Source organism: Sus scrofa, chromosome 15, assembly GCF_054392235.1.
Source record: "Sus scrofa isolate SSC_HxYL_T2T_F1_AM1 chromosome 15, Sscrofa_HxYL_maternal_Yorkshire_Landrace_v2.0, whole genome shotgun sequence".
NCBI lineage: Eukaryota > Metazoa > Chordata > Mammalia > Artiodactyla > Suidae > Sus > Sus scrofa.
The window spans coordinates 130,878,514-130,906,214 of NC_139397.1; the positions used below are offsets into that span (position 1 = coordinate 130,878,514).

The following is a 27,701-nucleotide window of genomic DNA, read 5'->3' on the forward strand; positions in this document are numbered from 1 at the left end:
TTACAATACATGTTTACATATTTGAAAACATTCCAAGTTCTCCACGTTCTTTTTAAGTCATAAAAAAAGATTAAATATCCCACTTTTTAGGTTGGGAAAAGTTATTGTATTGCTTTACCAGTGACAACAGTTATAGAATTTTAAAGCTAACGGCATCTGTCACGTCACTGATATGTTTAGGGAAAAAATAAAAAGTCCACTTGAACTATAGTACAATCTGCGTATTTTCTACAGTTATGATAGAAATCAAAGAGTAAATGAGAAAAAAAAAAAAGCTATATGAGCTAGTTCAAAAAGAGAAAATTGTATATTAAGTTATCTTTAACATTTTAGAATATTTAAGAGAAAGTAATGCGAGGATGATTTTTGAGAAGATATTTAAAAAATTAAGCTGAATCTAAAAGGGAAACTGTATATCAAATTGGAAATAGTATAATGACTTTTCATAAACATTACACAGGAACCTGATATGGTCAGCACCCATCTTCAGTTTGTCATTTAGACATCGACATTAAATGACAAAATGATGAGAATGAGTTACGAGTTGAGGATAGGAAAAGTACCTCTTACTCATCACCACATCCCAGTCTCTGACATGAGGTAGATGCCAAAGATACCTCCTGAGAGGCCTGCAAGAAAGCTGTAGACGGACTTTGAATTCAAAACTGATGCACCCTAACTGGTCTTCTATACTGGGAAAATATCTGTGCCGTTTCCATAACGCTTTTAAATCTACACACTCCTCCTTTTGTTTTCCATTCCCTTTATCCAGTTACTACCTTCCTTATCCCAGTACATGTTACAAAAATACCCCAAATATTTCTAATAGTTTTTTCTAATAGACCACAAGAAGCACTGCTTCCTTGCCTTCAATTTAACCTTGCCCCAGTAATTCTACCCACTATGATAAAACTTCTTCTTTCCTGTCCATTTGTTTCCCTACCTGTCTTTTTAATTTAGTCTGAGTTGTATATTATTGAAACTAATTAAAAGCTTACAAAATGAGGTGCACTTTTAGTGCAATATTTTTACATATACAGTTTTCATATGTAGATTGCATATATATGTGATGATGTGCATATATAGATTACATGAGTGTGTATATTTATTATATCTTCTCATATAATTAAAAACATCAAAATGATTTCCTAAGAAAATCATGGACTTGGTAAATAGACTTGTGGCTGCCTGATGGGAGAGGGAGGGAGTGGGAGGGATCGGGAGCTTGGGGTTATCAGACACAACTTGGAATAGATTTACAAGGAGATCCTGCTGAGTAGCATTGAGAACTTTGTCTAGATACTCATGTTGCAACAGAACAAAGGGTGGGGGAAAAAAAAAGTATGAATGTAAGGATAACTTGATCCCCTTGCTGTACAGTAGGAAAAAAATAAATTATAAAAAAAGTAAAAAAAATAAATGTTTTACATGGAAAGAAAAATAAAATAAAATAAAGTATGACCAGATATATTCAGACAAAAAAAAAAATGATTTCCTGAAAAATCATCTTCCAAAACTGAGAATAGGATTCCCTTTTATATCCAAGACAAAGGTATAATGAATACATTTTAGTTTAGAGGAGTATATTCATGTGGATTTAATAAAATTGGAGCACAGATTCTTTTTTTGTCTGAGTTACTATATATATGTATAAATGCGGTATATATATGTATGTATATATATGTATTCTTTTTTTAATATTTTAAAGGGTTACATGATAGCATCCTGTGATGCCTGTGGAGTTATAAAACTGTGGGATTTTCGAAAGCTCTTACCAATTGTGTCCATCGATGTAGGTCCAAGTCCTAGCAATGAGGTGAATTTCGACTCATCAGGTAGGATCTTTTTTGTTTAATATTTTTGACCAAACTAACAACTTTAATATTTGTCCTCAAACTATTTTCTATATCCACTTTAGTTTTTTTTTTCTTTCCTCCTATGTAAATTTCTGTTCTTAATATTATACTAGAATATATTATGCTATATTTATCATTATATATCATATCACATCATATAATGAAAGTGTTACATTTATCACATATGTAAATGAAGAAATAGTAAAGGAGATAAATGTATGCTAATTTAGATTACTCAAGTATCTAGTACTGTTATGCAAAATTTGGAGTCTGCATCCCTTAGAATGACCATCCAATGTAAATAAATTGAGCTTTTTGAAGGCAAAATGGCTAAATGTAGGAAAAAGCAAAATTTTGGCAAAAATAAAAGTAGAGGAGTTCCGTTGTGGCTCAGTGGTTAATGAATCTGACTAGGAACCATGAGATTGTGGGTTCGATCCCTGGCCTTGCTCAGGGGGCTAAGGATCTGGCATTGCTGTGGCTCTGGCGTAGGCTGGTGGCTACACATCTGATTAGACCCCTAGCCTGGGAACCTCCATATGCCACAGGAATGGCCCTAGAAAAGGCAAAAAGACCAAAGAAAAAAAAGATTTTTTTAATAATAAAAATAAATAAATAAAAGTAGAATATTTTAATGAACTATTTTAGTTTATAATTATTTAGTAATAACCCATATTCTCTATATTTTATAATTAATTTTAAATATATACTCACTGTGTCCAACAATAAATATTTTAATTAGTAATATTTGTAATATTATTGTGTAGCATTATTCTGTGGTAATATAAAGATTATTAATGAGATAAAATATTTTATTCTTGCTAATGATGAGTAGTGTAACCACTTATGTTAATCACACAATGGTTCCACTTGCCCATTTAAAATTACAGTTATGTCTATATCTTTAATGATGCTAAATAATGTATACCTGTTATTGGATAATATAACTTACCCCTGTTATCATGATGCATTTTTTAAACTTTAAGTTTTGAGAATTTTAAAAATCTTTGATGCTTATTTGCAATAGCTCGAGGTGTAAAGATAATTTTAGATAAATTAAGATGAAATATATATAAAGGAAGTAATAATGTTATCCATATTGGAGTTCCTGTTGCTGCGCAGTGGAAACAAATCCGACTGTGAACATGAGGTTACAGGTTCGATCCCTGGCCTTGCTCAGTGGTTAAGGATCCGGCATTGCCATGAGCTGTGGTGTAGTTCCCAGATGCACTTCAGATCTGATGTCGCTGTGGCTGTGGTGTAGGCTGACAGCTGTAGCTCTGATTGGACCCCTAGCCTGGGAACCTCCATATGCTGCGGGTGTGGCTGTAAAAAGCAAAAAAATAAAACTAAAAAAGTCCATATTATTTCTGTAGTTCAGAAAACATGAATATTATAGGAGCAATTCTAGAGTCATAAGGTAATTGTTCATTTCATGGAATTGGTTTCGTGATATTACCATCACATATCTGGAATTCAGAATATGTACATTTTTCTTCTTAACAAACTTTAAACTGTGTTCCCATTGCAGATTTGTATGTAAACCACACTGATAACAATGACTTCTTTAAAAATCTTTTAGTAGTGTTCTTGACATTAAGATATTTATGATCTGCTAGAATTCAAACAGAAAACTGTAGAGAATAAAATATTCCAAATATGAAAATTTTATTTTATTATGCAAACACCCATTTCTATTTCAACTATACTTTTTGATATATAGAATATGCATTGACATAATAATTCCAAAGGAGATTTAATTTGGTTTTCATAAACATTTTCACATCTATAAATCCCTTTTTATTATCTTGAGGTAGCATCCAGGTATTCATGCCCTTCAGTTTTGAACTCTGAAATTTCAGAACTTTTGGCTATAGTTTCTAATGACAGAAGTTAAAAGGTCTTTTGAAATGCTGCACAACTAATACTAGATATACATTTTACTATAGTAATTATTAATTATGTTGCCACTGCATTTTACTGTCTTTGTCATCCAGCCCAAAATTTCTTTTCTATGCATTGTCAGGCAAACCTTATTTTAAATAAATGTCAATTCCTGTCTTACTGTCATACAAGTCAATGTCATCTTAAAGCCCCTGATACAACAAACAATTTTTTTTTTATCTCTATGACAGCTATATACTTGATAATACACTAATATTTTAAAAAAACTGTCAGAATCAAGGATGGAACAATGAAAAACATAAAAGTCAGAGTGAAAACCAGGGACCTTGTTAATGAAAACATTTCATCAGTTTGAGGGGATATAATTTCAACTTGCTCTTCCCATTCCTTTGACCATTTCTTCAAGGAGCATACTATAATTAATTGTAATTCTATGTGATTGAGAAATTAATATATTTTTCTCATTGAACAATGACAAATCTGTGATTCTGTTGAGAAGTTTTCAGTGACTCATCATTTAAAAAGTTTGGGATATATCAAAAGTTGAAGGAACTAGGGAGAGGAAACACAACATCTAATGAGGGTCTGAACAGAGAGATGAGAATAACAAGTAAAATACAAGAAATTATATTCATCTTAAGAGAGTAAAGAAAAATGAAGTCAAGAGCAAAACAAGGAGTTTTCTTGTGGCACAGCTGGTTAAGGATCTGGCATTATCATTGCATTAGCTTTGGGGAACTACTGCATGCCACAGGCAGGGCCAAAAGAAAAAGTGAAACAAAATTGAAATAAGGACAAGGGCACATAGATCTCTTCTCACCTGCATTTATTCAGGAAAAGATAATTTAAAGGAAAAGAATAAAATGTATCATGAAAATATTTGAACTATGAGAATAAAATCAAATCTAACTTAATAAGCTCAAAATACACATTCATTTGATATGCTTTTATTTATTTCCAGTGGTAAGCTAACACAAGCATATATACTATCATTATCCAAGAAGAGCAAGGGTATATAGACACTGCTGATAATAATTAATGTTTATTCAGTGCTCACATTAGTTTAGTTGTGTCAGATCATATTTCCAGATCAAAATTCTGCGGCAAAATTAAATTGCAGAGTTATATACCACTAGGACATTATTAGTCGCAGCTTAACTGATATAAGACAGGATCTGGTCTGCTGTCCCAACTATTCCCTTGAGCCTGAGGAAAAATCATTGATAATACACATGTAATATCATATAGTATATGTGGAAGTATTGATAGTATTCTGTCCGAAAAATTTAATATAAGGAATATGAGTTTTTTAAGATATTTGAAATAATTAACATATAAACAAAATTTTTCTCATCATAATTCATGTCCCTAGATCAGTTTAATTTCAGAGCTTTTTTTTTTTTCCTTTTTAGGGACACACCCACAGTGTATGGAGATTCCCAGGCTAGGGGTCAAATCAGAGCTTCAGCTGCCGGCCTAGCCACAGCCACAGCAACACAGGATCTGAGCCATGTCTGTGACCTACACTACAGCTCATGGCAATGCCAGATCCTTAACCCATTGAGCAAGGCCAGGGATCAAACCCGCATCCTCATGGATGCTAGTCAGGTTCTTAACCACTGAACCACAATGGGAACTCCAGAAGAGCATTTTGAAATTATGAGGCATGCTGCTTAGAAAGAATTGTTCCCACATACAATGGCTTATCTTAATAATAATCTTAATAATAAATAAGCTATTTCTTTACTGCAAATCCAACATGGTATAGGAATAAATTGGAGTAGAGGTCATTAAGGGTTGAAACTGAGTTCTCTAACATTTGATTTCAAATTTTTATATAGGGTCACTTTTTGTACAACAGAATTTGGCAAAACATTGCACATCAACTATGCTTTAATAATAATAAAAAATTTTCTTCATTATTTATTAACCTCATAGTTTCATTTTAAATTTATAAAAGTAAATTATGTACTAATTAAATCTACTTTAACTTTTTTTAAAACAGATTTCTCATGGTATATCATTTTTAAAATGAATCTTTGATAGCAATATTTGAAAACCAGTGTTGTAGGAAAAAAAATGTAGACTGTAATTCAGACCCTTAGATCTTCCCCACCTTTTAGACTTTGAGAAAATTACTTAATCTTTCTAAGTATACTCATAGAAATAATGGATAATTGTCTAGTATTCAAATGTGTTTCAAAGGGTTAATATATATTGCATAATGAATAAATTCTAATACAGTCTTATTTCATGCAGTATTAAAAATAACTTTAGTGGTAAACTAACAACATGGAAATAATATCATATATGCATACATAATAAAATCAAAAGATTTAAAGACGTATGAATCTCCATCTAGAATTTAGCTTTTCTGTTGCTATAAGAAATTAGCTTCTCACACATTTAAAAGAGTAGCATGTGACATAGTATTATTTACATGTTTTATTTGAAAATACATTGGCTGCAACAAACACAGATTACCTGTGTTTATAGATATATACATATATTAGTATATACTTATAACTTGTATATTTATAAAGGTATAAGTGTTCCTTTCTCATTAAACAGAGAGCTTCCTGGTAATATAGTGCTACATAAATTTACAAATATTCACGATCTAAATATCTCTTACTTGGCATACTCAAATGCCATATGTTTTATCATTCAAAAATTTATTACTATTTCAGAAAATTTTAAATGGAATTGTGTAGTTAAAGTAATAAAAATGAACTGTGAGAATTTATACATATACTTTTCTACAACTCTCATTTCATCATGTTTATGTAGTTCAGCAATATTTTTCACTCCCAGTAAAATGTTATTCCTGTACATTTGCAAAGAAGTCACATCCCTAGAAAATGCAGGAGCTGAAGTTTCAGCCAGATGGGAACTTTCCAATAGAAAGCCTATCAGTATCAGATCATCAAAATGGGCAAAGTTACTACCATTTGGAAGTAATCCTAAATATTCCCCATAAGCAGAATCACAGTAGAAATGCTAAAACAGAAAATAATAATATTAATAATGACCCATTGTAAATTATGAAAAGTACCAGACCCCTCCAAAATTTTTAAAAAATAATGAGATAACCTCCAAATTTTAGGTTGAATTTGATTTATTAGTTTCTGTTAGTAAAGGCTGCAGTTCATTGTTTTGTATTTAAAAGACAGATTGTGGTTAATTCTTTCTGTTGGAAACAGTGTAGTGTAATGGAGTAAGCACTCACCTACATGTTAGAAGCCCTGGATTTGAATTTTGTCTCCACTACTAACTAGCTGAATGATCTTGGTGAAATTTCTGAGCATTTCTGAGCCTCAATTTCCTTATATGTGAAATATTAAAAACTGTCACAACTTCCACTTCCAGCCAAGACGGCATAACAGAGACAAAATGTACCCTGTACAACTGAAAAAATAAAATTTATAAAAATCTGTGGTTTTCAGGCAATGAATGTTGGACAATGGAAGGTAGTACTGTGAGGGAGGAGTAAATAAGATGAGCTCTATGGCTGCCCAGAATACTCTCTGGAGAAAATGCCTAGATCACAACTCCGTGGTGGACAAAAAACTTGGAGAAACGTGTCTGGCTCCCAGAGTTGGGGAGTTGGAGGCGGGTGTCCAAGGAGGCCAGAACAGCTAGAGTTTGCAGGCAGAGTATAGGATAGGAGACAGCAATGCAGAAGGAGAGCTCTGGAGATTTACAGAGGATCCTTGCCAGTTTTTAGCTGAGTAGGGTTTAGTATAGGAAAGCCACAAGCCGTGAAAAAATCCTCAGAGATCACAGAAACCTAGGCATACTTTGTTCTCTCACCAACCAGATTGGTAAAACTTTGCAATTCAAAAGGAGATAGACCAGGGATTGGCCAATTACTGCCCATGGGCCAGCTTGACCTGTATTTACATATAATTTTAGTGTTACACCTCTACACCCATTTTTTACATGTCATCTAAGGCTGCTTTGACACTACCACAGCAAGTTGGGTATTCACAATAGAAACTACATGGCCTGCAAAGCCTGAAATATTTGCTGTCTGGCTCTTTACAGAAAATATTGCCAAGGGAGAGTGCTCAGAAGGTTATTTATTATCTCAGTAGTGAGGCAACATCAGTCCACACCTCTGGATGTAGTCCCTTCTCTAATGTCTTTGGACCGTCAGAGTTGGCTCATGTAAAAACATGTTTATTCTTTCCTGGTAACTTAATGAGATTATTACTATTGTCCCCACCCCCCCCCTTTTTTTTCCAGAAAAACTAGGACATGAAGTCAACAGCAATCCTAATGACACTTAGCTGATCAAATGTGGGGTCAGAATTTAAAGCCTGGGCAGTCTAATTCCAGGGAATAGAATTTAGACTTTTTATCATTCTACTTTTCATTGCAATCATAGTATTCAGTTTCACATCGATATATGACATCTATTAGGAGAAATATTTCATTTGCTATGAATATTGACATAATCTAATCAACAACCACTTGGCAATGTTTGACTCAAAGCTGATTAAGACACAGAATCCTAAAACTATTTGTCAATTAGTTGTTTCTGGAAAAAAAAAAAAAAAAGGTAAAAGAAGATCTTCTGAGTATTATTGGCCAAGTTTTTTATGTGTCTTATGTACAAGGGGGGACCCTAAGTACCTGCATGTTCCCCATGGAGCTGGAACTCCAACCCCATGCCTCAAGATAAATTCCTATCAGAGTAATCTGGGGTTGAATACATGAACGCCTGCAGGCACTTTTTGCCATTTGTTGCAGTCTTGGCTAGATTAAAAATTGAAATAAGGAGTTCTCAAGTGGCAGAAAGGGTTAAGGATCCAGTGTTGTCATTGCAGCAACTTGGGTTGTTGTGATGCTGGTTGGATCTCTGATCAGTGAACTTCCACTCACCATGGGGAGGTGTAGCCCCCCCCCCAAAAAAAAAAGAGAGAGAGAGAGAGAAATTGAAATAAGAAAGGAGAAAAGGCAAGCTTACTGAGACCAGCTCAGCAAGAGGGGGCTGAAGAACAGGTGCTGTGGAACTTAAGGAAAGAAAGTTAATATAAAACAAGAGACAGAGATATTTATCTTAAGTAAAGGTGGGAACCAGGGGACTCAAGGTCTCAGGGACCAAGAGCCCTGCCTCAAACCACACTGCTTTTATTGTGCTCTTGAGGATTATATCAAGTGAAAAGGGGATTGTTGTAGGTGCAGGATATAGTGGGTTTTTTTATTATTTTAAAAGTCATTTAGCTGGTAGATGGTTAAATTTTTACTCTAAACTTTAGGCATTTAAGAATCATTAGCATTTGAGTTAGCTATCTATGCATAGCATTTCAGAGAATCCTCACTGTGCTTCTGCAAACGCATGGCATGCCTATTTGCGGCAACCCTGTGTGCCTAGGTTTGTACCTTGGTTTTCTTTGCTAATGCATATTCTGTTAACGACCACTCATAGACCACTTGGCCATGAGGTTCCTCTTTCTCTTATTCTTTAGAGGACATATCATGCTTGTGCAAATGGCGTGCCAATCTGCACAGGTCCAGCGCACCTAGACCAATGTATTATGTCCTCATTCAGCTGACCCCATGAATAACCCATGCCTTTAGGTCTTTGTTCTTAAGCATGAGTCATTTACCATCACCGTGACTGTTTCTCAAGCAGGAAGATGGGACAAAGTAAGGAAGGACAAGATGGAGTTTTCAGCAAAGAGGCTAAGAAAATATTATAAAAACATGTTTCGCAACACAAGCTAACCTCTTTTATCTCTAAGACATAAGGCAGGGCTAAGCTAAATTGTTCCTCCAAAGAGCAAGCCCATTCTACCACATCAGTTTCCTAGGAAAGAGAACCACAGGGAGAGAGGATAAAATTTAAGAGAGCAAAGAAGACCAGATGACTCTGCTCAGTTATTTATAATCCCATGTTTGTATGCAAATCCATTTTGATTTTGAGTGGAACATGGACCTCTCTGCTACTGGAGAAAAGAACCAGAGGAACTGAAGGAAATCAGATTATGTATTTCCATTGGAGACCCAAGTGTGTGATTAATACCTACAATGAAGTATACTGCTTTCTAGGAACTGGGCAAGGTGCTCTTTCTTTTAATCACCATAGAACTATGAGTTTGGTCCCGTTGCTCCCATTTTAAAGAGTTTTGAGAGCTTTTAATTACATACATATATTAATAAACATGCCTGTATAATTATATGAGAGGCTGAATTACATTTCATTTCATCTTTAACTCTTAGAAATTTTAATGAAGAAATTTTAGAGATTCATAAGGGCTGGTTTTACACTTTACTTGTAAAAAAACACTTTTTTTCTCTTTTTTTTTGGAGGCATTTTTATTCACTTGACAGCAAGTATGGAAAATAACACGCTAATGATAACAAGGACACTCTGAGAACTTTAAGTAATGTGTATTGACCAAAGGTATATAAATTCAGAAATAATATTTTAGCTGTACAAAGTGTTATGACTGTTTCTGTTCTAATTGGTCTATTGTCCATTCTGATTGGTTGGTTGTGATGCCATATTAGTTTTTAAGTTTTAGACTACTATCATCCTAATAATGGAACATAAATTCTGAGAACTGAAATGCCTTTTAATTACACAAATTATGAAAGTTTAATATAAGTGAACATTATTTTTCCAAATTTTTAATATTTATACATATAACTAAATCTCATTGCTTTCAGATGCTGTTTGAAAGAGTGTCTAGTTAATCCAATGACAACATTGCACAAACTATGAGGCTCCCCTTTTGCAATTGTCTACATAGTTTTAGGAATAATGATTTCATCTCTCTAATACTCACAAATATCTTATCTGAGCCTCAACTGAATTTGTAGAAACATCTAGAAATTATTCACATCCCTTGCATCAGAAAAGGACAGTTAAGCACAAGGCAAGGCTCTAAAAATAAAGATTGTTATTTATCTATAATTTGTAACATGAAATTGAGCAGGACACTTAATCTCTGTTGCCCTCAACTTGATCTTCTCTAAAATAAGAGAGTTGGATTAAATGACTTCATCAATTAGGTTTACAACCTAAGTTTTACACAACTGAGTATTGCATTTTCCCATTGTACATTAGGACATGGTATCCTGAGATAAAAATAATAGTCTAAAATAAAACTTAAATGTGCCTTTATACTATTTAAAACTTTAAAATCAAATTAACACATTCCACTTTCCCTTGATCCAAAATGGAATTAAATTTGATATAAAAATTGAGATTATTTAAAAATTGTGCCTCAAATTTAAATAACTGTATTGCTCATCAGTACAAAACATTTTTTTTTTTCTTACAAACCCAGTAACACATTCAGTTTCTATAGTAATAGGAGTTTTGGTAACAAGAGCAACAATAACAACAATGCATAAGTTTCAACATTTTAATAAACTGATAACTCAAATTCTTCTTTCAGGGATTTATGAGATAGAATCTGACCCATTCTGGTTTAATCAGAGCAGGAAATAACTTATTAATCTCAAAAATTAGAGCATTATGCAAGTGCAATCAGCTATTGCAATTGCAATTGCCTGGATAATACAAAAAAATTCACACTTGTGTTGTTAAATCCTCAATTTTGTGCAGTATTTTCAAGACATAATTGTTGCTTAGTTCTCTGATGTAGTGATACTACATAGGAATACAATTGATAGGCATAGGTGTTTGGAAATGTTTTCCTATGTAAGTAAAATATTTCATTGGAATTTTATTACAAATGTTATGTGCCTGATTATATACACACAGTTTAAATCCATCACATGTCCAAAGAAAGACAAATTCTAAGTTACTGTCATCATATTTAAGGAAGACTAATTTTCTAGTAGCAAGTAAGAAATAGTTTTCAAATGCATTTATAGTAGTTATATGCATATAACAACTAATATGCTAATGCACAGTTATTGTCAACACATTTTAGAAATTTGAAAAGATTTGTATTTATATAACAAGTATGAGAAACTAGTTTCATGACTAGCCATATCTTAACATCATCTAAGCAATAAAATATTCCAATACATAGAATTAGCTATGCCTGTATGTTTATGGATATAATAATAATTACATGTTCATGTTAGAGTAGATCATTATGAAATATATCTAAGGATACTTTTATACATATTTATCAAGAAAAATGCATTTTATATAAATAAAGCATAGTCAGACTTTCAAATTTTTCTAAGGGGTACACAGTTATGGTAATTATAGTATATTATTTTAATCTAGTATCATGTAATAGTCATAGGTTTTAAAATAATTAAAAATAATGCAGTTGAAATTTGTAATTCACACACACTTCATGGCTCAAAGTCAAGTAGCCCAAGAATTTGTCTTCTTTTTAATAGATTGTTTATATAAAATTGAGTAGATTATCATCTTTAATCTGCCAAGCTGATACTTAATAGGATAATCCTTTAAAAGAAGTTGCAGTTCAACAAATGTGCTCATCAACCTAGAGCAAATAGCACACTACTCTTGCAGATGGAGCCTGCACAGTTGGCACTTATGATAACGTGAAATTGTATTTATCTAAAATTAAATTTCAAACAATATTCAAATATGATTCACTGAAATCTTATTGATCTCAGAGTGGCTTTTCTCACTTGTAATATAAGAGAAGTGTAAATAAAAATTACTTTAAATCATCTTCAAGCAACATCCCCTACTCTACACTATACCACCAAAAGAAAAAAAATTGCAAAGAAAGAATTGTACAGTATTGGTATTATGAAAATCAGCACTGTAAATGTTTTGAAATGAGTTTGATGATAAACAGAATAATGGATATGCATTTGGAATAATATATACGCATTTCAGGCCATACCTTCTAGCCAAGAATTTTATATTCTCTCTGTTATATTTGGTCTAAGAGTTGAAATTATGTTAATTCAGTTGACAAATATGTAGTGTAAGCCTATTACCTGACAAATACTATTCTAACTACTGGGATTCAGCCATGAAGAGACAGGTAAGAGTCTATTTACCAAGTAAATTGAAGCAATAGACATGAATGTGCAAGTAATAAACTGGGAGTGTTGAAAACTCTAAGTTAAATTGTTCCACCTGTAATATGCTATAGATGCCATCAGAGTGTGATTTGTAGAGTATCCTATGTCTGTATATGGAGCTAGGGAAAAAAGATGGGCAATCCTGCAATATTAAGTACAACATTATGTGTTTCTATTCTCCTGGACTCCGTGTAATCGTTTTTGATTGTTTGTTATCTTTCACTATGTCTTTCATAATGTTTGATTTGTTATTTCATCCAAGCTTTGCTAGGAACCATTTCTCCTTATCAGAAATCAGTTGTAACAATGGATGTCTCTGCTGCTTCTGCTTCAGCTTCTCTTTCTCCTCTTCATCCCTCTTATGTCCCTTCTTTTCATTCATCTTTCTCTTTCTCTTCCTCTTCCCCTTCCTCCAATACAATTATCTGAGTTAACCATATTTCTCAATATATAATCAATTTTATTATTCTTCTCCTAACATGTTTTATCCCTATTCTCATTCCCTCCCACTCCCCTTTGGGGCTTTTAAATATCCTTGATATGTTTCTATAGATTAGAAAAGTCTCTGAAGAATCTGTAGGTATTTTGTATATGTGTGTATCTGAGATTTTTAAAACTATGTTTTGTCATAAATTTCATTCAATTTCATGCTTTTTCATTCTATACTGTGTTCTTAGGTTTTATCCATATTAATATATGTCTAATCAGTTCAGTCTAGGGGATAGTATTCCATTTTTATTCTTTTTTTTTTTTTTTTTTTTTTTTTTTGTCTTTTTGTCTTTTTCTAGGGCCACACCTGTGGCATATGGAGGTTCCCAGGCTAGGGGTTGAATCGGAGCTGCAGCCACCGGCCTACACCAGAGCCACAGCAACATGGGATCTCAGCCACATCTGCAACCTACACCACAGCTCACAGCAACCTCATGGGATCCTTAACCCACTGAGCAAGGCCGGGGATCAAACCCGCAACCTCATGGTTCCTAGTCAGATTCATTAACTATTGAGCCACGATGGGAACTCCTCGATTTTTATACATTTTAACATTTTATTTATCTATTGTACTAATGTAGGGCATCTAAATTTCCTATAAGCCCCTCCTACTTGAAGCTATGCTGCACTAAACATCCTTATACCTATCTCTATAGTGGGCATCTATGAGAGTTTCCCTATGGTATCTACCCAGGGAAGGACTTGCTATGCCATAAAATGTTTGTTATTTTATTTCGTATTCCATTCAGTACTGTCACATTGTTCTTCAGAATAACTATACTAGTTTACAGGCATTCAAGAAACTTCATTTCCAGTACTTGATAGTGCAGTTGACTGAATTGTATTCCCCCCCAAAAAATCCATATGTTGAAACCCTAACCCCTACTGTGACTGCATTGGGAGACAGGACTTATAGGAAGTCATTAAATTTGAATAAATTCATAAGGGTGGGCTCTGATCCAATAGGATTGGTAGTTTAAGAAAAGGCTTGTGTGCACAGAAGGAAAGTCTTTGAGAGCTCACAGAAGAAAGCCATGGTCTGCAAGCCAGGAAGAGAGCCTTCACAAGAATCTGACCGTGTTGGCCCCCTGATCTGGGACTTCCAGCTTCCAGAACTGAGAGAAAACACATTTCTGCTTTTGAAGCCACCAGTCTATGATATGTTGTTAAGACAGCCTGAGCAAACTTATACAAGTTGTATTTGATTTTATAATTTTGTCGGTTAGTGGATACTACATACATTGCATTTTCCTAATTACTAGTAATGCTGAGCACGTTTTTTACATACTTATCAGTTTTTGGCTTTCTCATCTGGAAATCAACTGCTTTTACTCTTTTTTTTTTTTTTTTTTTTTTTCATTGAGTTCCCTTTCCCTTGGGACTTACAGATTTGTAATAATTATCTGAGCATTAATCTACTGTTAAAGTGAATATTTCACCTAAAGAGATAAATATTTACTGGTCTCATCCATGGTATCTTTTATTAAATTAAAATCTTTAAATTTCATAGAATCAAACCTACTTTGTTTTTTATCTTAGTTTTGTTTTTTTTTGTTTTTTTTTGTTTTTTTTTCTTTTAGGACAATGCTTGAGAATATATCTCCACTCTTAGGTCACAAAAATATTCTCCTGCATCTTCTTTTTTAGCTTTATGTTGTTACCTTTTACATTTTAAGACTTTGGCTCAAGGTGGAAGGAGTTGTTATCAGTGAGTGTTACCTGCAATAACAAACCAACCCAGAGTCTTCTTAACTTATCAGAGGATTTGTTTCTTGTTGTCTTATGAGAGAGCTTCAGATCAGCTCAGGCCTGATGCACTTTCCTGGGCTCCAGCTGAATTCCACGAGTCTTCTCATTCTAGATCCCAGGGCCTGCTCATGGGACATGCTAACCTTCTATAGGAAGCAGAGCTGGGAAGCAAAAGAGACAGTCAGTGCAATCACATTTATATCTTCTTTCAGATGTGACCTATATTGTCTGCTTAATATCCCATTGTCCAAAGCATGTTCATAGCAAGTTGCAAGCCAAGTATAAAGCCACATATAGATGGGGACATATACTGTTATCATAAATTTCAAGATATATCTCAGATAATGCCTAGAATTTTTAACTCTGTTACAGGAAAGAAACACAAACTTGGGAACAATAATTCAATGACTATACTGGGAGACCCAATGTTATTTTCCCATCTATTGAGACAGTTTTCCTGACACCATCAATTGTACAACTAAACCTTAACTTCCTGATCTGTGATGCCATTGCTATAGTATATCAAACTCAGGTATATAGACAGAGTCTTTTCCAAATTCTCTTTTTCTACTTTTTTGGTAACATTGTCTTTTTCTGAGTTGGTACAATTCTGTTCTTATTATTGGATGTTCTAGTATTACTTGATATATGAATATGAATATACTCTCTTTACTCTTCTTTTCCATAAGTATCTATTTGGCTTTTATTTCCTGAGAATTTTTAGTTACCTTTTACTAAGTTTTAAATTGTGTTAGTTATATCAGAGAACATGGCTGCCTAAAGTTGATCTCCTGTGACTTTTAAAATAGACAATTTGTCATTGTTCTTTGTATAAACAAAAAGAATGCATATGTGTACCTCTTGTTGATTCAAACATTTTTATAGAATTTAGTTTGAGCTTATTAACTGCATATTCAAATCATTTATAAACTTTATTTTATTTTTACTGCTTGAGCTCTCAGTTTCTGAAATGGATATAGTAAAATCCTTAACCCTGATTGTTAATTAATTTATCCTTATAATTCTATCAGTTTTGCTGTGTATATTTTGAAGCTACATTTTTAGATACATATATTTATAATCATTATAACTACTTGATTTTGTATCCATTTTTAAATTTTTCATTGGACTTGATTAACAATGTTTTGTCAATTTCTGCTATACAGCAAAGTGACCCTGTTATATATTTATATACATTCTTTTTTTCACGTTATCCTCTATCATATTCCATCAGAAGTCATTAAATATAGTTCCCTGTGCTACATAGCAGGATCACATTGCTTATCCATTCCAAATGCAACAGTTTGCATCTACTAACCCCAAACTCCCAATCCCTCCCTCTCCCTCCCCCTTCCTCTTGGCAACCACAAATCTGTTCTCCATGTCCATGAATTTGTTTCTCTTCTGTAGATAGATAGGTTGATTTATGCCATATATTAGTTCCCAGATATAAGTGATATCATATGGTATTTGTATTTCTCTTTCTGACTTACAACATTTAGTATGAGAATGGTTCCAGCTATGATGCTGAAAATGACATTATTTGTTCTTTTTTATGGCTAAGTACAATTCCATTGTGAATATGTACCACGTCTTTCCATTCATCTGTCATTGGACATTTACATTGTTTCCATGCTTGGCTACTGTGAAAAGTGCTGCAGTGAACATAAGGGTGCATGTATCCTTTTCAATGAAGGTTTGGTCTGGATATGACCAGAAGTAGGATTGCTGGATCATATGGTAGTTCTATATTTAATTTTCTGAGGTACTTCCATACTGTTTTCAATAGTGGTTGCACCAATTTACATTCCCACCAGCAATGTTGGAGGGTTTCCTTTTCTCCACACCCTTTCCAGCTTTTGTAATTTGTAGACTTAGTAAAGACAGCCATTCTGATTGGTGTCAGGTGGTACCTCATGGTAGTTTTGATGTGCATTTTTCTAATAATTAGTGATGTTGAGCATTTTTTCCTGTGTCTGTTGGCCATCCATATATCTTCTTTGAGATATGTCTCTTTGGCTCTTCGACCTATTTTTCAATTGTTTATTTGTTTTTTTGTTGTTGTTGAGTTGTATGAATTGTTTGTCTATTTTGGAGATTAAGCCCTTGTCAGTTGCATCATTTGAAACTATTTGAAATTATTTTCTCCCATTCCATAGGTTTTTGTTTGTTTCCTTTGCTGTGCAAAAGCTTTTACATTTGATTAAGTCCCAATGGCTTATTTTTGGTTTTATTTCTATTTTCTTGGAAGACTGACCTAAGAAAATATTTGTACTGTTGATGTCAGAGAATGTTTTGCTTATGTTTTCTTCTAAGAGTTTTATGGTGTCTTGTCTTATGTTTAAGTCTTTAAGCCATTTTGAGTTTATTTTGTGCACGGTGTGAAGGAGTGTTCTAGTTTCATTGATTTACATACAGCTCTCCATTTTTGCCAGCACCACATGTTAAAGGGACTGTCTTTTTCCCGTTTTAGATCTTGCCTCCTTTGTTGAAGATGCATTGGCCATAGGTGTCTGGGTTTATTTCTGGGTCCTCTATTCTGTTCAGTTGGTCTGTATGTGTGTTTTGGTACCAGTACCACACTGTCTTAATTACTGTAGCTTTGTAATGTTGTGTGAAGTCTGAGAGAGTTATGCCTCCTGCTTGTTTTTTGTTCCTCAAGATTGCTTTGGTAATTCTGGGTCTTTTATGGTTCCATATAAATTTTGGGGTTGTTTGCTCTAGTTCTGTGAAAAATGTCATGGGTAATTTGATAGGTATCTCATTGAATTTGTAGATTACTTTGGGTAGTATGGCCATTTTAACGATATTAATTTTTCTAATCCAGGAGCATAGAATACCTTTCTGTTTCTTTGAATCCTCTTAAGTTTCCTTGATTAGTGTTTTATAGTTCTCAGTATATAAGTCTTCTACCTCCTTGGTCAGGTTCATTCCTAGGTATTTAATTTTCTGGGGTGTGATTTTAAAAGGTATTGTATTTTTATATTCCTTTTCTCATGTTTCGTTGTTAGTATACAGAAATGCAACTGATTTCTGAATGTTAATCTGATATCCCACTACTTTGCTGAATTCATTGATGAGTTTGAGTAGTTTCTGTGTGGAGTCCTTAGGGTTTTCTATATATAGTACCGTGTCATCTGCATAGAATAACAGTTTTACCGCTTCTCTTCTAATTTGGATACCTTTTATTTCTTTTGTTTGTCTGATTGCTGTGTCTAGGACTTCCAATACTAATGTTGAATAACAGTGGTGAGACTGGGCATCCTTGTCTTGTTTCAGATTTTAGCAGGAAGGCTTTCAGCTTCTCTCTGTTCAGTATCATATTGGCTGTGGGTTTGTCATAAATGGCTTTTATTATGTTAAGGTATATTCCCTTTATACCCACTTTGATAAGGGTTTTTTATCATGAATAGATGTTGGATTTTGTCAAATGCTTTTTCTGCATTTGTTAAGATGATCATGTGGTTTTGATTTTTTTATTGTTGTTGTTAATGTGATGTATGATGTTGATTGATTTGAATATGTTGAACCATCCTTGTGATCTTGAGATGAATCCCACTTGGTCATGGTATGTGATCTTTTTTATATGTTGTTGGATTTGGTTGGCTAAAATTTTATTGAGAATTTTTGCATGTATATTCATCAAAGATATTTCCCTGTAATTTTCTTTTTTTGGTAGTTTAATCAACCTATAACGTCACCTTCATGATGATTTTGCCTTAAGTTCTATTTGGTCTTATACTAAAAATCGTTACCTGGGAGTTCCCATCATGGCTCAGTGGAAACGAATCTGGCTAGTATCCATGAGGATGCGGATTTGATCCCAGGCCTGTCTCAGTGGGTCAAGGATCTGGTGTTGCCGTGAGCTGTGGTGTAGTTCCCAGATGTGGCTTGGATCTGGTGTTGCTGTGGCTGTGGTGTAGGCCAGCAGACGTAGCTTCAATTTGACCCCTAGCCTGGGAACCCCCATATGCCATGGGTGCAGCCCTGAAAAAACAAAACAAAGCAAAATTGGTACCCTGTTTTATTTGAGGTCATGCATTTTCCTGATAATCTTTCTTTCCATAACTTTACTTTTACTTTTCATACCTTTTATGAGATTATTATTATTTTTTAATCTTTTGCTTCTTCTTTCTTCAATCTAGTATGCCTATCCTTAGAATAACGAGTTTGGTCTACTTATACTAGTGATTTTTTTCTACATTAATATGCTTGCATAGAAAAATGTTTGTGTTGGGATTCTCAGAAAAACAGGATGAGTATGTATGTGAATGTGTGTGCATGCACATTCACATACAGCTTGAGTTTAAAGGCAGTACAAAGGTGAAATACCTTTATTCTCAGTCTATGTTTCATAGGACCTTCAAGTAATTGTATAAGGCCTGCCTACATTATGGAGAATAATCTGTTTTACTCAAAGTCCACTGATTTAAATATTAATCATACAGAACACCTTCATAACAACATTTATACTGCTGTTTGATCAAAACATGGTACCGTGGGTATCATGGCCTAGCTACATTGACACATAAAATTAACCACCTCAGTGCCTTTCTGATAACTTTCTGACCCTTGTTGTCCTCTTAATGGTCTCAATTCTTTCAAGAAATATTTATGTTGCCCTATTCTTGATGCTAAGGATAGAGCAGTGAAAATTCACACACACAAACAGATAATATTTAACTATTTATTTATTAATTTATGTTCTCATGGAACTTAAATTTTACTTAGGGGAGAAGGATCAGAGGAAGGTAGATGATAAATAACTAAATAATCAATACTAAAAATTGATGATAAACATCATAAAAAGAAAGAGAGTGTAGTGAAGTGGAATATTACTTTATAGAGAATGTTCAGAGATAATGTCTCTAAGAAACGATATATGTGAGCAAAGACTTGAAGGAAGTGAGGGAATAAATCAAGTGGTTATCAGAGGGAAGTGTGTTCTAGGTGGAGGGAACAGCAACACAAAGTCCCTAAAATGGAACTATATTTTTTCATATGCAAAGTCAGAGAATTATTAGGAATTAATCCAAATGTTATCCAAGGGCAAAATTGTGGATGCTCTGGAGATTGTAATACCAACTCTGGTCTTTATTCTTAAGAAGAATTATTATAATTAATTATCTTAATTTTTTAAAAGCATGCACATTCAGTGGGATATAGGTAGATTAGTCTTGCCAAAAGAGAATAATACATGATACTTAAAAGAGAGCCAACATATTTAATTAAGTCAAAGGACAGTCAGTAAATTGGTTTACTATTAATTATGGATGATTAAATCACAGCAAGATTATTATCCTTATTGATGTTTAAAGACATAGTTGGACTTAGGTCACAGACTCGCCATTTGAAATATAAAAAACAAAATGTATCAGACACTGCTAATATACAGCCATTAATATTATAATGGACAATTTCAAGAAACTGTTGTTACCTTTGTAACACTTTCTTCTTCTTTAAGAAGTTGACATGGGCTTTCCCACTGTGGTGCAGCAGAAACAAATCCGACTAGTATACATAAGGATACGGGTTTGCTCCCTGGCCTCATTCAATGGGTTGGGGATGGGGCATTGTGGTGAGCTATGGTGTAGTTCGCAGATGTGGCTCAGATCCACGCTACTATTGCTGTGGCTGTGGCTATGGCCAGCAGCTATAGCTCTGATTGGACCCTTAGCCTGGGAACTTCCATATGCCATGGGTGCAGCCCTAAAAAAAAGAAAGTTGTTGACATGATATTTATGTATGTGAGTATTGATGAATGATCTGTTGAGGAGGAGATAGTTCATGGATTTCCTTCTCCACTCTTATATAAATAGATAATTTGCTACTTATTACCACAATGGAGACTTAAACATTTTTCAATTGGGTTGTTGGCTTTTTTGATGTTGAGTTGTATAAGTTGTTTGTATATTTTAGAGATTAAGTTCTTGTCAGTTGCATCATTTTAAACTATTTTCTCCTATTCTGTAAGCTATCTTTATTTTATTTATTTTTTTATTTCTTTTGCTGTGCAAAAGCTTGTCAGTTTGATTATGTTCCATTGGTTTATTTTTGCTTTTATTTCTGTTGCTTTGGGAGACTGGCCTGAGAAAACTTTTGTAAGGTTGATATCAGAGAATGTTTCGCCTATGTTCTCTTCTAGGAGTTTGATGGTGCCTTGTCTTGCTGTAGAGTAAAAAATTGACAGAACACTGTAAACCATATATAATGGAAAAATTAAAATCATTATTAAAATAAATAAAAATTTAAAAATGAAACTTACACAGAGACATTTTGAAATTGATAACATTTAGAGGTGCTTAACTTTTGCTATGGTCAACCTGACTGCAATATTTTAAAATTAAAATAGTTTGATTTGTTTGTAAGAATCTCCTTGAAAATATTTGCATCTGTTACAAGCTTACATGAGGGAAGTGTTTCTATTTTAGATTAAAAAAAATTATATCCGTGAGATTTTTGGAGTATTTTGCTATACATTTTGTAACTATGAAGCAAAATAAAAAGAGTACCTAGAGATCTCATCTCAACATGGGAGGTCTAGGATAATAATATCCTATGTCTGTATAATGCTCTATTGATTTAATATCATTCACTTCACCAGCATATTGCTAATACTTAGTCCTGTGGGTTTTTTGTTATCAAAAATGACTTCTCTTTTGAAATGTCTTATACTGGTTTTTATTGTTTGTTTGTTGTCATAGCTGACATCTAGTTTCTTTTAAGAGAGTTGATTAGGTTGTATTTCTAAATTTGTTGCCTCCATTATTCTGCCTAGACCCAAAGTATCCTCTAACTTTTCTTTGTTAGTGGTGTCGTTTTCCTCCTGGGGTTGTAGTCCCAATTAAACATTGATACTTATAAGAAAGCCTTGACCCCGCTTTGGACTTTGGGACAGCTGTTGATCATAATCAATGATAAATATTGTGTTGACATTAATACTCAGTATCCTCATCATATTTCAGTCAATCAGATTAAAATATTCTTCTGGTATTTTCAGGAATGAAGGTAAAATTTGTGTTCACCTAATCATATTTTTTATAATTCAGAGTCAATTAGCTTTCTTATGTGATGAAATTATTAAGATTCTCATTTTTAAGTATTGACTGATAAAGAGAGCATTATTCATACTAATTATACATAATCTTCAAAAATAATTCACAAGGGCATCTGTGAAAACTAGTCATGAAAAGATAATAACAGAAGACACTTTGAAAATACGTTAAATGTGTAAGCATGACTTATTCAAATATCTCATAAAATAGAACAGCATGTAACCATTAAAATGTCATAAATGTGTATATACTGAATTGTGAAGATAGATTTTCATAATATGTAATGAAGATAAAGGTAGAGACAAAATAGATTATAAGATATAATTTCATTATGGGTACCTAGATAGATAGACAGATAGGTAGATAGACAGAGAGAGAGAAAGAAGGATCTTATATTGCTCATTTTCCACTGAACAGAACCATTTATCCATTCAGTGTTCTTTTTTGCCCGCTCATATTCCCTGAGGAAGCTGCTTGCCCATTGACTTATATTTGGAATTGGCCAATGAGAGGCACACTAACAGAAGAGGAAAGAATAGGAGGAGAATTTGGAACATTTTATTCCTTCTGCTCCTACCTTGGATGCATTTGTAGTGAGGGCTGCATTGCTTGACAGCTCTAGCTCCTGTTAGGTAGCCACACTTCTAAGGCTTCAGTTCTTGGCCCAGTGCCACTTAGGTCAGTTCTACTTTTTGTCCCTTCAAGCCGAGGGTAGGGATAAAAACTTTCCACTGCTCCTAATTTATGTATTATTTTCTTAATTTTTTACTCTTTGTCCCCTCTGTAAATGGTCCCTTCGTTAATAAGCCTCTTTAAAATTTCCCCCTAAGTATAGACTCTTTTTTTCCTGCCAAGATCCTGACTAATACAAATTATTATAAAGAGTCTGGCATTATAGCCACCAAAATGTGTGCAGGAATTCTCTATGAGGTGTTTTCCCTATGTTCTATCTAAATTTTGTAAATATGTAATAATTGCTTAATATCAAAAAAGAGGAAGACATTCCTATACATGAAATAGATTTAAAAAAATAACATGCAGGAGTTCCCGTCGTGGCGCAGTGGTTAACGAATCTAGGAACCATGAGGTTGCAGGTTCGATCCCTGGCCTTGCTCAGTGGGTTAAGGATCCAGTGTTGCCGTGAGCTGTGGTGTGGGTCGCAGACGCAGCTCAGTTCTGGCGTTGCTGTGGCTGTGGCATAGGCTGGCGGCTACAGCTCTGATTAGACCCCTAGCCTGGGAACCTCCATATGCCATGGGTGCGGCGCTAGAAAAGGCAGAAAGACAAAAAATAAAATAAAATAAAATAACATGCAGATAAATAGTGCTGGTATCTTTTTAACTTCTTACTGTAGTTGCCAAATTAATCCCACTCTAAGTCCTACCCATCTCCTCCCAACATGAGGTAGAAAGAAAAGAGGGAAAGAGAATATAACGATGATTTATCTGAAGCCAAGAGAAGCATTTATAACTATGAGAGGAAAACACTTAGACCCTCTAGTCTTCTCTTTGCACAGAAGAAAAAGTCCTATAATATTCTTACCCCCTCTCTCTACTCCACTCTCTGCATCTCCCTCTGTGCAAGAGGCATCTTGCTTACCTGAAGAGCTCAGAAGGAATTGACCAAATCCCACTGAATAGCTTCTCCAGCGGCCCTCTCCTTGGGAAAGCCTGTCCTCTCATCACACCGGTTCTTTCATCTATTGCTGCCAGCAGACTATTCCAATGGCAGAAGCCAGAGTTTTTGCAACTTTGCCAATAATTGGCTGGTGAGAGTTAATTATTTATGGAACCTATTAGGACACTGATGAATACTGCATATTCATGTCATATTTTCAAATTCACCTTTAACATATTATAGGTGATATTTTGATCTCCATTCCTATAATTTCTGTCTACTCCTTATATGGTTCCAAACTCAAGTGGGGAGTTCTCACTGTGGCGCAGTGGTTAACGAATCTGACTAGGAACCATGAGGTTGCAGGTTCAATCCCTGCCCTTGCTCAGTGGGTTAAGACGCAGCTTGGATCCCGCATTGCTATGGCTCTGGTGGAGGCCAGCGGCTAGAGCTTCAATTGGACCCCTAGCCTGGGAACCTTCATATGCCGCAGGAGCAGCCCTAGAAAAGGCAAAAAAAAAAAAAAAAGACAAACTCAAGTAGAAAGGAAAAGGTTTTATATTTATGCTCTCAGACCACAATAACATTCAGAGTCCCTTTATATGCCCACAGGAAGCATTAGTTTTTAAGGTGTGTATTTTTTGCTATTCTAATTTTTTTTGTGATTATTATTACTGACATTTTCAAAAAAGTAATATGAAAAATATATAAAAGAAAAATAAGTCATATGAAATCATACAAATCAGTTTAAAAATTTTATATTTCTTATGAAACTCCATGTAAAATTATTATATGTAATTATATGTATAATGTGATATTACTATATATTACCATAGTAAAAATACTGTATATGTATACATATATAATATTTTACACTTTATATTTCTATCCTAATGATTTCCCACATCCAACCTTATGCCCTACAGTGTTCTAATAAAACAGCTATTTTAAACTTTATATTGGGCCCTTTTTCATTTTAATTTCATACAGAGGCAGTAGAGCAATTAAGAACAACATCCTCCAGAGTGTCAATGATTGACTGATTGGTTTTGAATCCAGATTCTACCACTCATTAGTTCTCTAACCTTGAGAATGTTTCTTAATCTTTCTATGCCTAAATTTCCTCCTCTGTAAAATGAGAATAACAAAACACAGTACTTGTTTTGTGTGTGTGTATTAATGAGATAATCCATATATAACGTGATAGAAAGGCTTGTCTCTGCCCTTCCATGTTTACACTCTAATGGGAGAAGCAAAAAATTAACTCTTTGTCTCTCTAGCTCTGCCTGTATCTGTCTTTCTCTTTCTGCCTTTCTCTCTCTCTCTCTCTCTCTCTCTCTCTCTCTCTCTCTCTCACACACACACACACACACACATGCACAGACAAGCATAAATGGCAAAAGAAAGATAAAGTTGTGTTAAGTGTATAGAGTGAAAGAGTTGAGAGTTTCATATAAGATTTCCAGGGAAGACCTCTGAGAAAGGGCAACCTGCATGAGTGAGAATATAAGTCATCTTCAGGTCTTGGGAAAGAACATTCTAGGAAGATGACTCCAAATAGACAGACTCTGAGTTAGAATGAGGTTGAGGAGATTCATGCAACTAGAGCAAAATGAATAAGGCAGAGGTTGTCATGAGATGATACTGGAGAGATAAGCAGGAGCTAGACCATGAAGAGTCTTGTAGGCCGTGGTAACGAGATTGAATATTAGTTGAATATGAAAACATTGGACAGTGTTTAGAAGTGAGGTAGTAAAATTTAATCTACATTAGAAGAAGTCACAAAAGATAAGTTGACAACCATATTGACAAACACACTCTATCCAGGACAAGGGTATGTTAGTAGACATATACTTTCCTCCATTGATTCCTTTCATCTGATTTGTCAGTTCTACACTATATTAACTGGTTTTCTTTATAATGCATTTTATTACTAGGTAAATTGAGTACCATTTAATTAATATTATTTTTCTAAAACTTCTTTATTCATGTTCATTGATTAATGTATTAAGGTGTGTCTAGCTACAAGTATCAGAAACTCCAACGAGAACTGACAATAAGGAATCTTGTTATCTCAAATAAGGGAAAGTCCATAGCTAGGGCCAATTTCAGATTTGACTGATTTGGCAAATGTAATATATTTTCATGGAGTCATGTTCTTTCTTTCTCTCTGTTATGTCATCCACAGTGTTGTCAGCAAAGTGGGCCTTGCGTCTCCACAGATCATACTCTAGTAGGACAGCCTTTGTTCATGAAGGTTAGGTTCCTTTTTTGTTTGTTCGCTTTTTAGGGAAGCACCTGTGGCATATGGAGTTTCCCAGGCTAGGGGTCGAATTGGAGCTGCAGCTGCTGGCCTACACCACAGCCACAGCAACGTGGGCTCCTAGCCACATCTGTGAACTACACCACAGTTCACGGCAATGTTGGGTCCTTAACCCACTGAGTGAGGCCAGGGATAAAACCCGCATCCTAATGAATACTGGTCAGGTTCGTTACCAATGAGCCACAACAGGACCGAAGTTTAGATTCTTTTCTCATCACAGAAGTAATTCAGAAAGGAGATGGAAATTGAGAAAGAAAAGTGAAGATTTATTTAAGTGAGAAATACATCTCTCAAAGAGAGTGGGGAAGAGAGGTGAGCAGCTGCCCTGACTTTCTCTGGCATGTTGGTTATATGGGGCATTCAACTGCATGAATGGGATATTCACTGGGAAGGTGGGGTTTCGGGGGTCTTATTCCTTAATTTTCATCCCAGTTCTACCTTCCCAAAGGAAGGAGTGATTTTTGTCCTTATTTGGCTTTTTTAGGAAGTGTCATGGCATCAGTGCATGATGGCTACTTCTTATCTGCATAGCTAATTTTATTATAATACTATTATAAAGATGGCATAATGAGTAACAGGTTACATTCAGATGCTGGAGATTCACACCTTTTTTGTCTGCCTCCAAGCCACTTATCACCCCATTTACTTTGTCTGCCCATGGATCCCACTCACTGTATGCCTGGTTTCCTGTCATCTGGCACCCATGCCTCCCTTCTCTGCTCATACCTATCGTACCCTCTGTAACACATCCAGGGGAAGTGATGAGACTGTCTCTTCCTCTAGCATTCTGAAAAGAGAAAAATGTTTCTTCAAGTCCCCAAGTGGACTTCCCTCATGTCTTTTGGGCCAGAATTGGGACATATGCACATCTCAGAATGAGACCTTAGAAAGAGGAATCATTTCTTTTATGTTAGGCAGTGGTGTCAGCCTCCCCTTGGTGTGTGTATGTAAAGGAATTAGGCAGTAGGGAAAAATCTAACATAATAGTAACTCAGGAGGCAGAGAGTATTGACCCCTGGAGTTGTTTGCAAGGAAAATTGGAGAAACATTACTTTGAGTAGGAAAGAAAAACAAAACAAAACAAAACAAAGCATTATAAAGGATTTGAAATAAAGTAGTGACTTGAAAACTTTATTATATAGACAGCCACAGCAGGAAATGTATTTTACCCTAAAACACAATTGTAAACATATATAATTATCATATATTTATATTTAATATAAATATGTATAAATAGATATAAATAGATATTTTCTGTGTTATATCATTTTTAATATTGCATTACATTACTTTCATGACCCACTTACTGGTTTCAAGCTGCAACTTGGAAAATCCTGTCTTGTAGATCTCTTAAACCAATGTTTAAAACACCTCAAGAGGAGTTCCCGTCATGGCCCAGTGGTTAACGAATTTGACTAGGAACCAAGAGGTTGCGGTTCTATCTCTGCTCTTGCTCAGTGGGTTAAAGATCCGGCGTTGCCTTGAGCTGTGGTGTAGGTTGCAGAAGCGGCTCAGATCCCGCGTTGCTGTGGCTCTGGTGTAGGCCGGTGGCTGCAGCTCCGATTCAACCCCTAGCCTGGGAACCTCCATATGCCGTGAGAGCGGCCCAAGAAATAGAAAAAATAAATAAATAAATAAAACACCTCAAGATATATAATAATCTTCTTCATGTATCAAGTTAATATAATGAGTGGTAGCTTACTTTGC

The 27,701-nt window shown here is 34.5% G+C and overlaps 2 protein-coding genes across 11 annotated transcripts in view; both read left to right on the forward strand.

Moving 5' to 3' along the window:
* SPAG16 (sperm associated antigen 16) overlaps positions 1-27,701 on the forward strand; it is a 959,311-nt gene that overhangs the window by 696,906 nt on the left and 234,704 nt on the right. For all 10 annotated transcript variants that reach the window (XM_084999006.1, XM_084999017.1, XM_084999011.1 and 7 more), the window contains one exon: positions 1,709-1,835. In XM_084999006.1, the coding sequence (XP_084855132.1) occupies positions 1,709-1,835 (127 nt within the window). The remainder of the gene's footprint in view (positions 1-1,708; positions 1,836-27,701) is intronic.
* VWC2L (von Willebrand factor C domain containing 2 like) overlaps positions 1,718-27,701 on the forward strand; it is a 417,121-nt gene continuing 391,137 nt past the window's right edge. The window contains exon 1 of the mRNA XM_084999023.1: positions 1,718-1,835. The gene's annotated coding sequence lies outside the window, so the exon portion shown is untranslated. The remainder of the gene's footprint in view (positions 1,836-27,701) is intronic.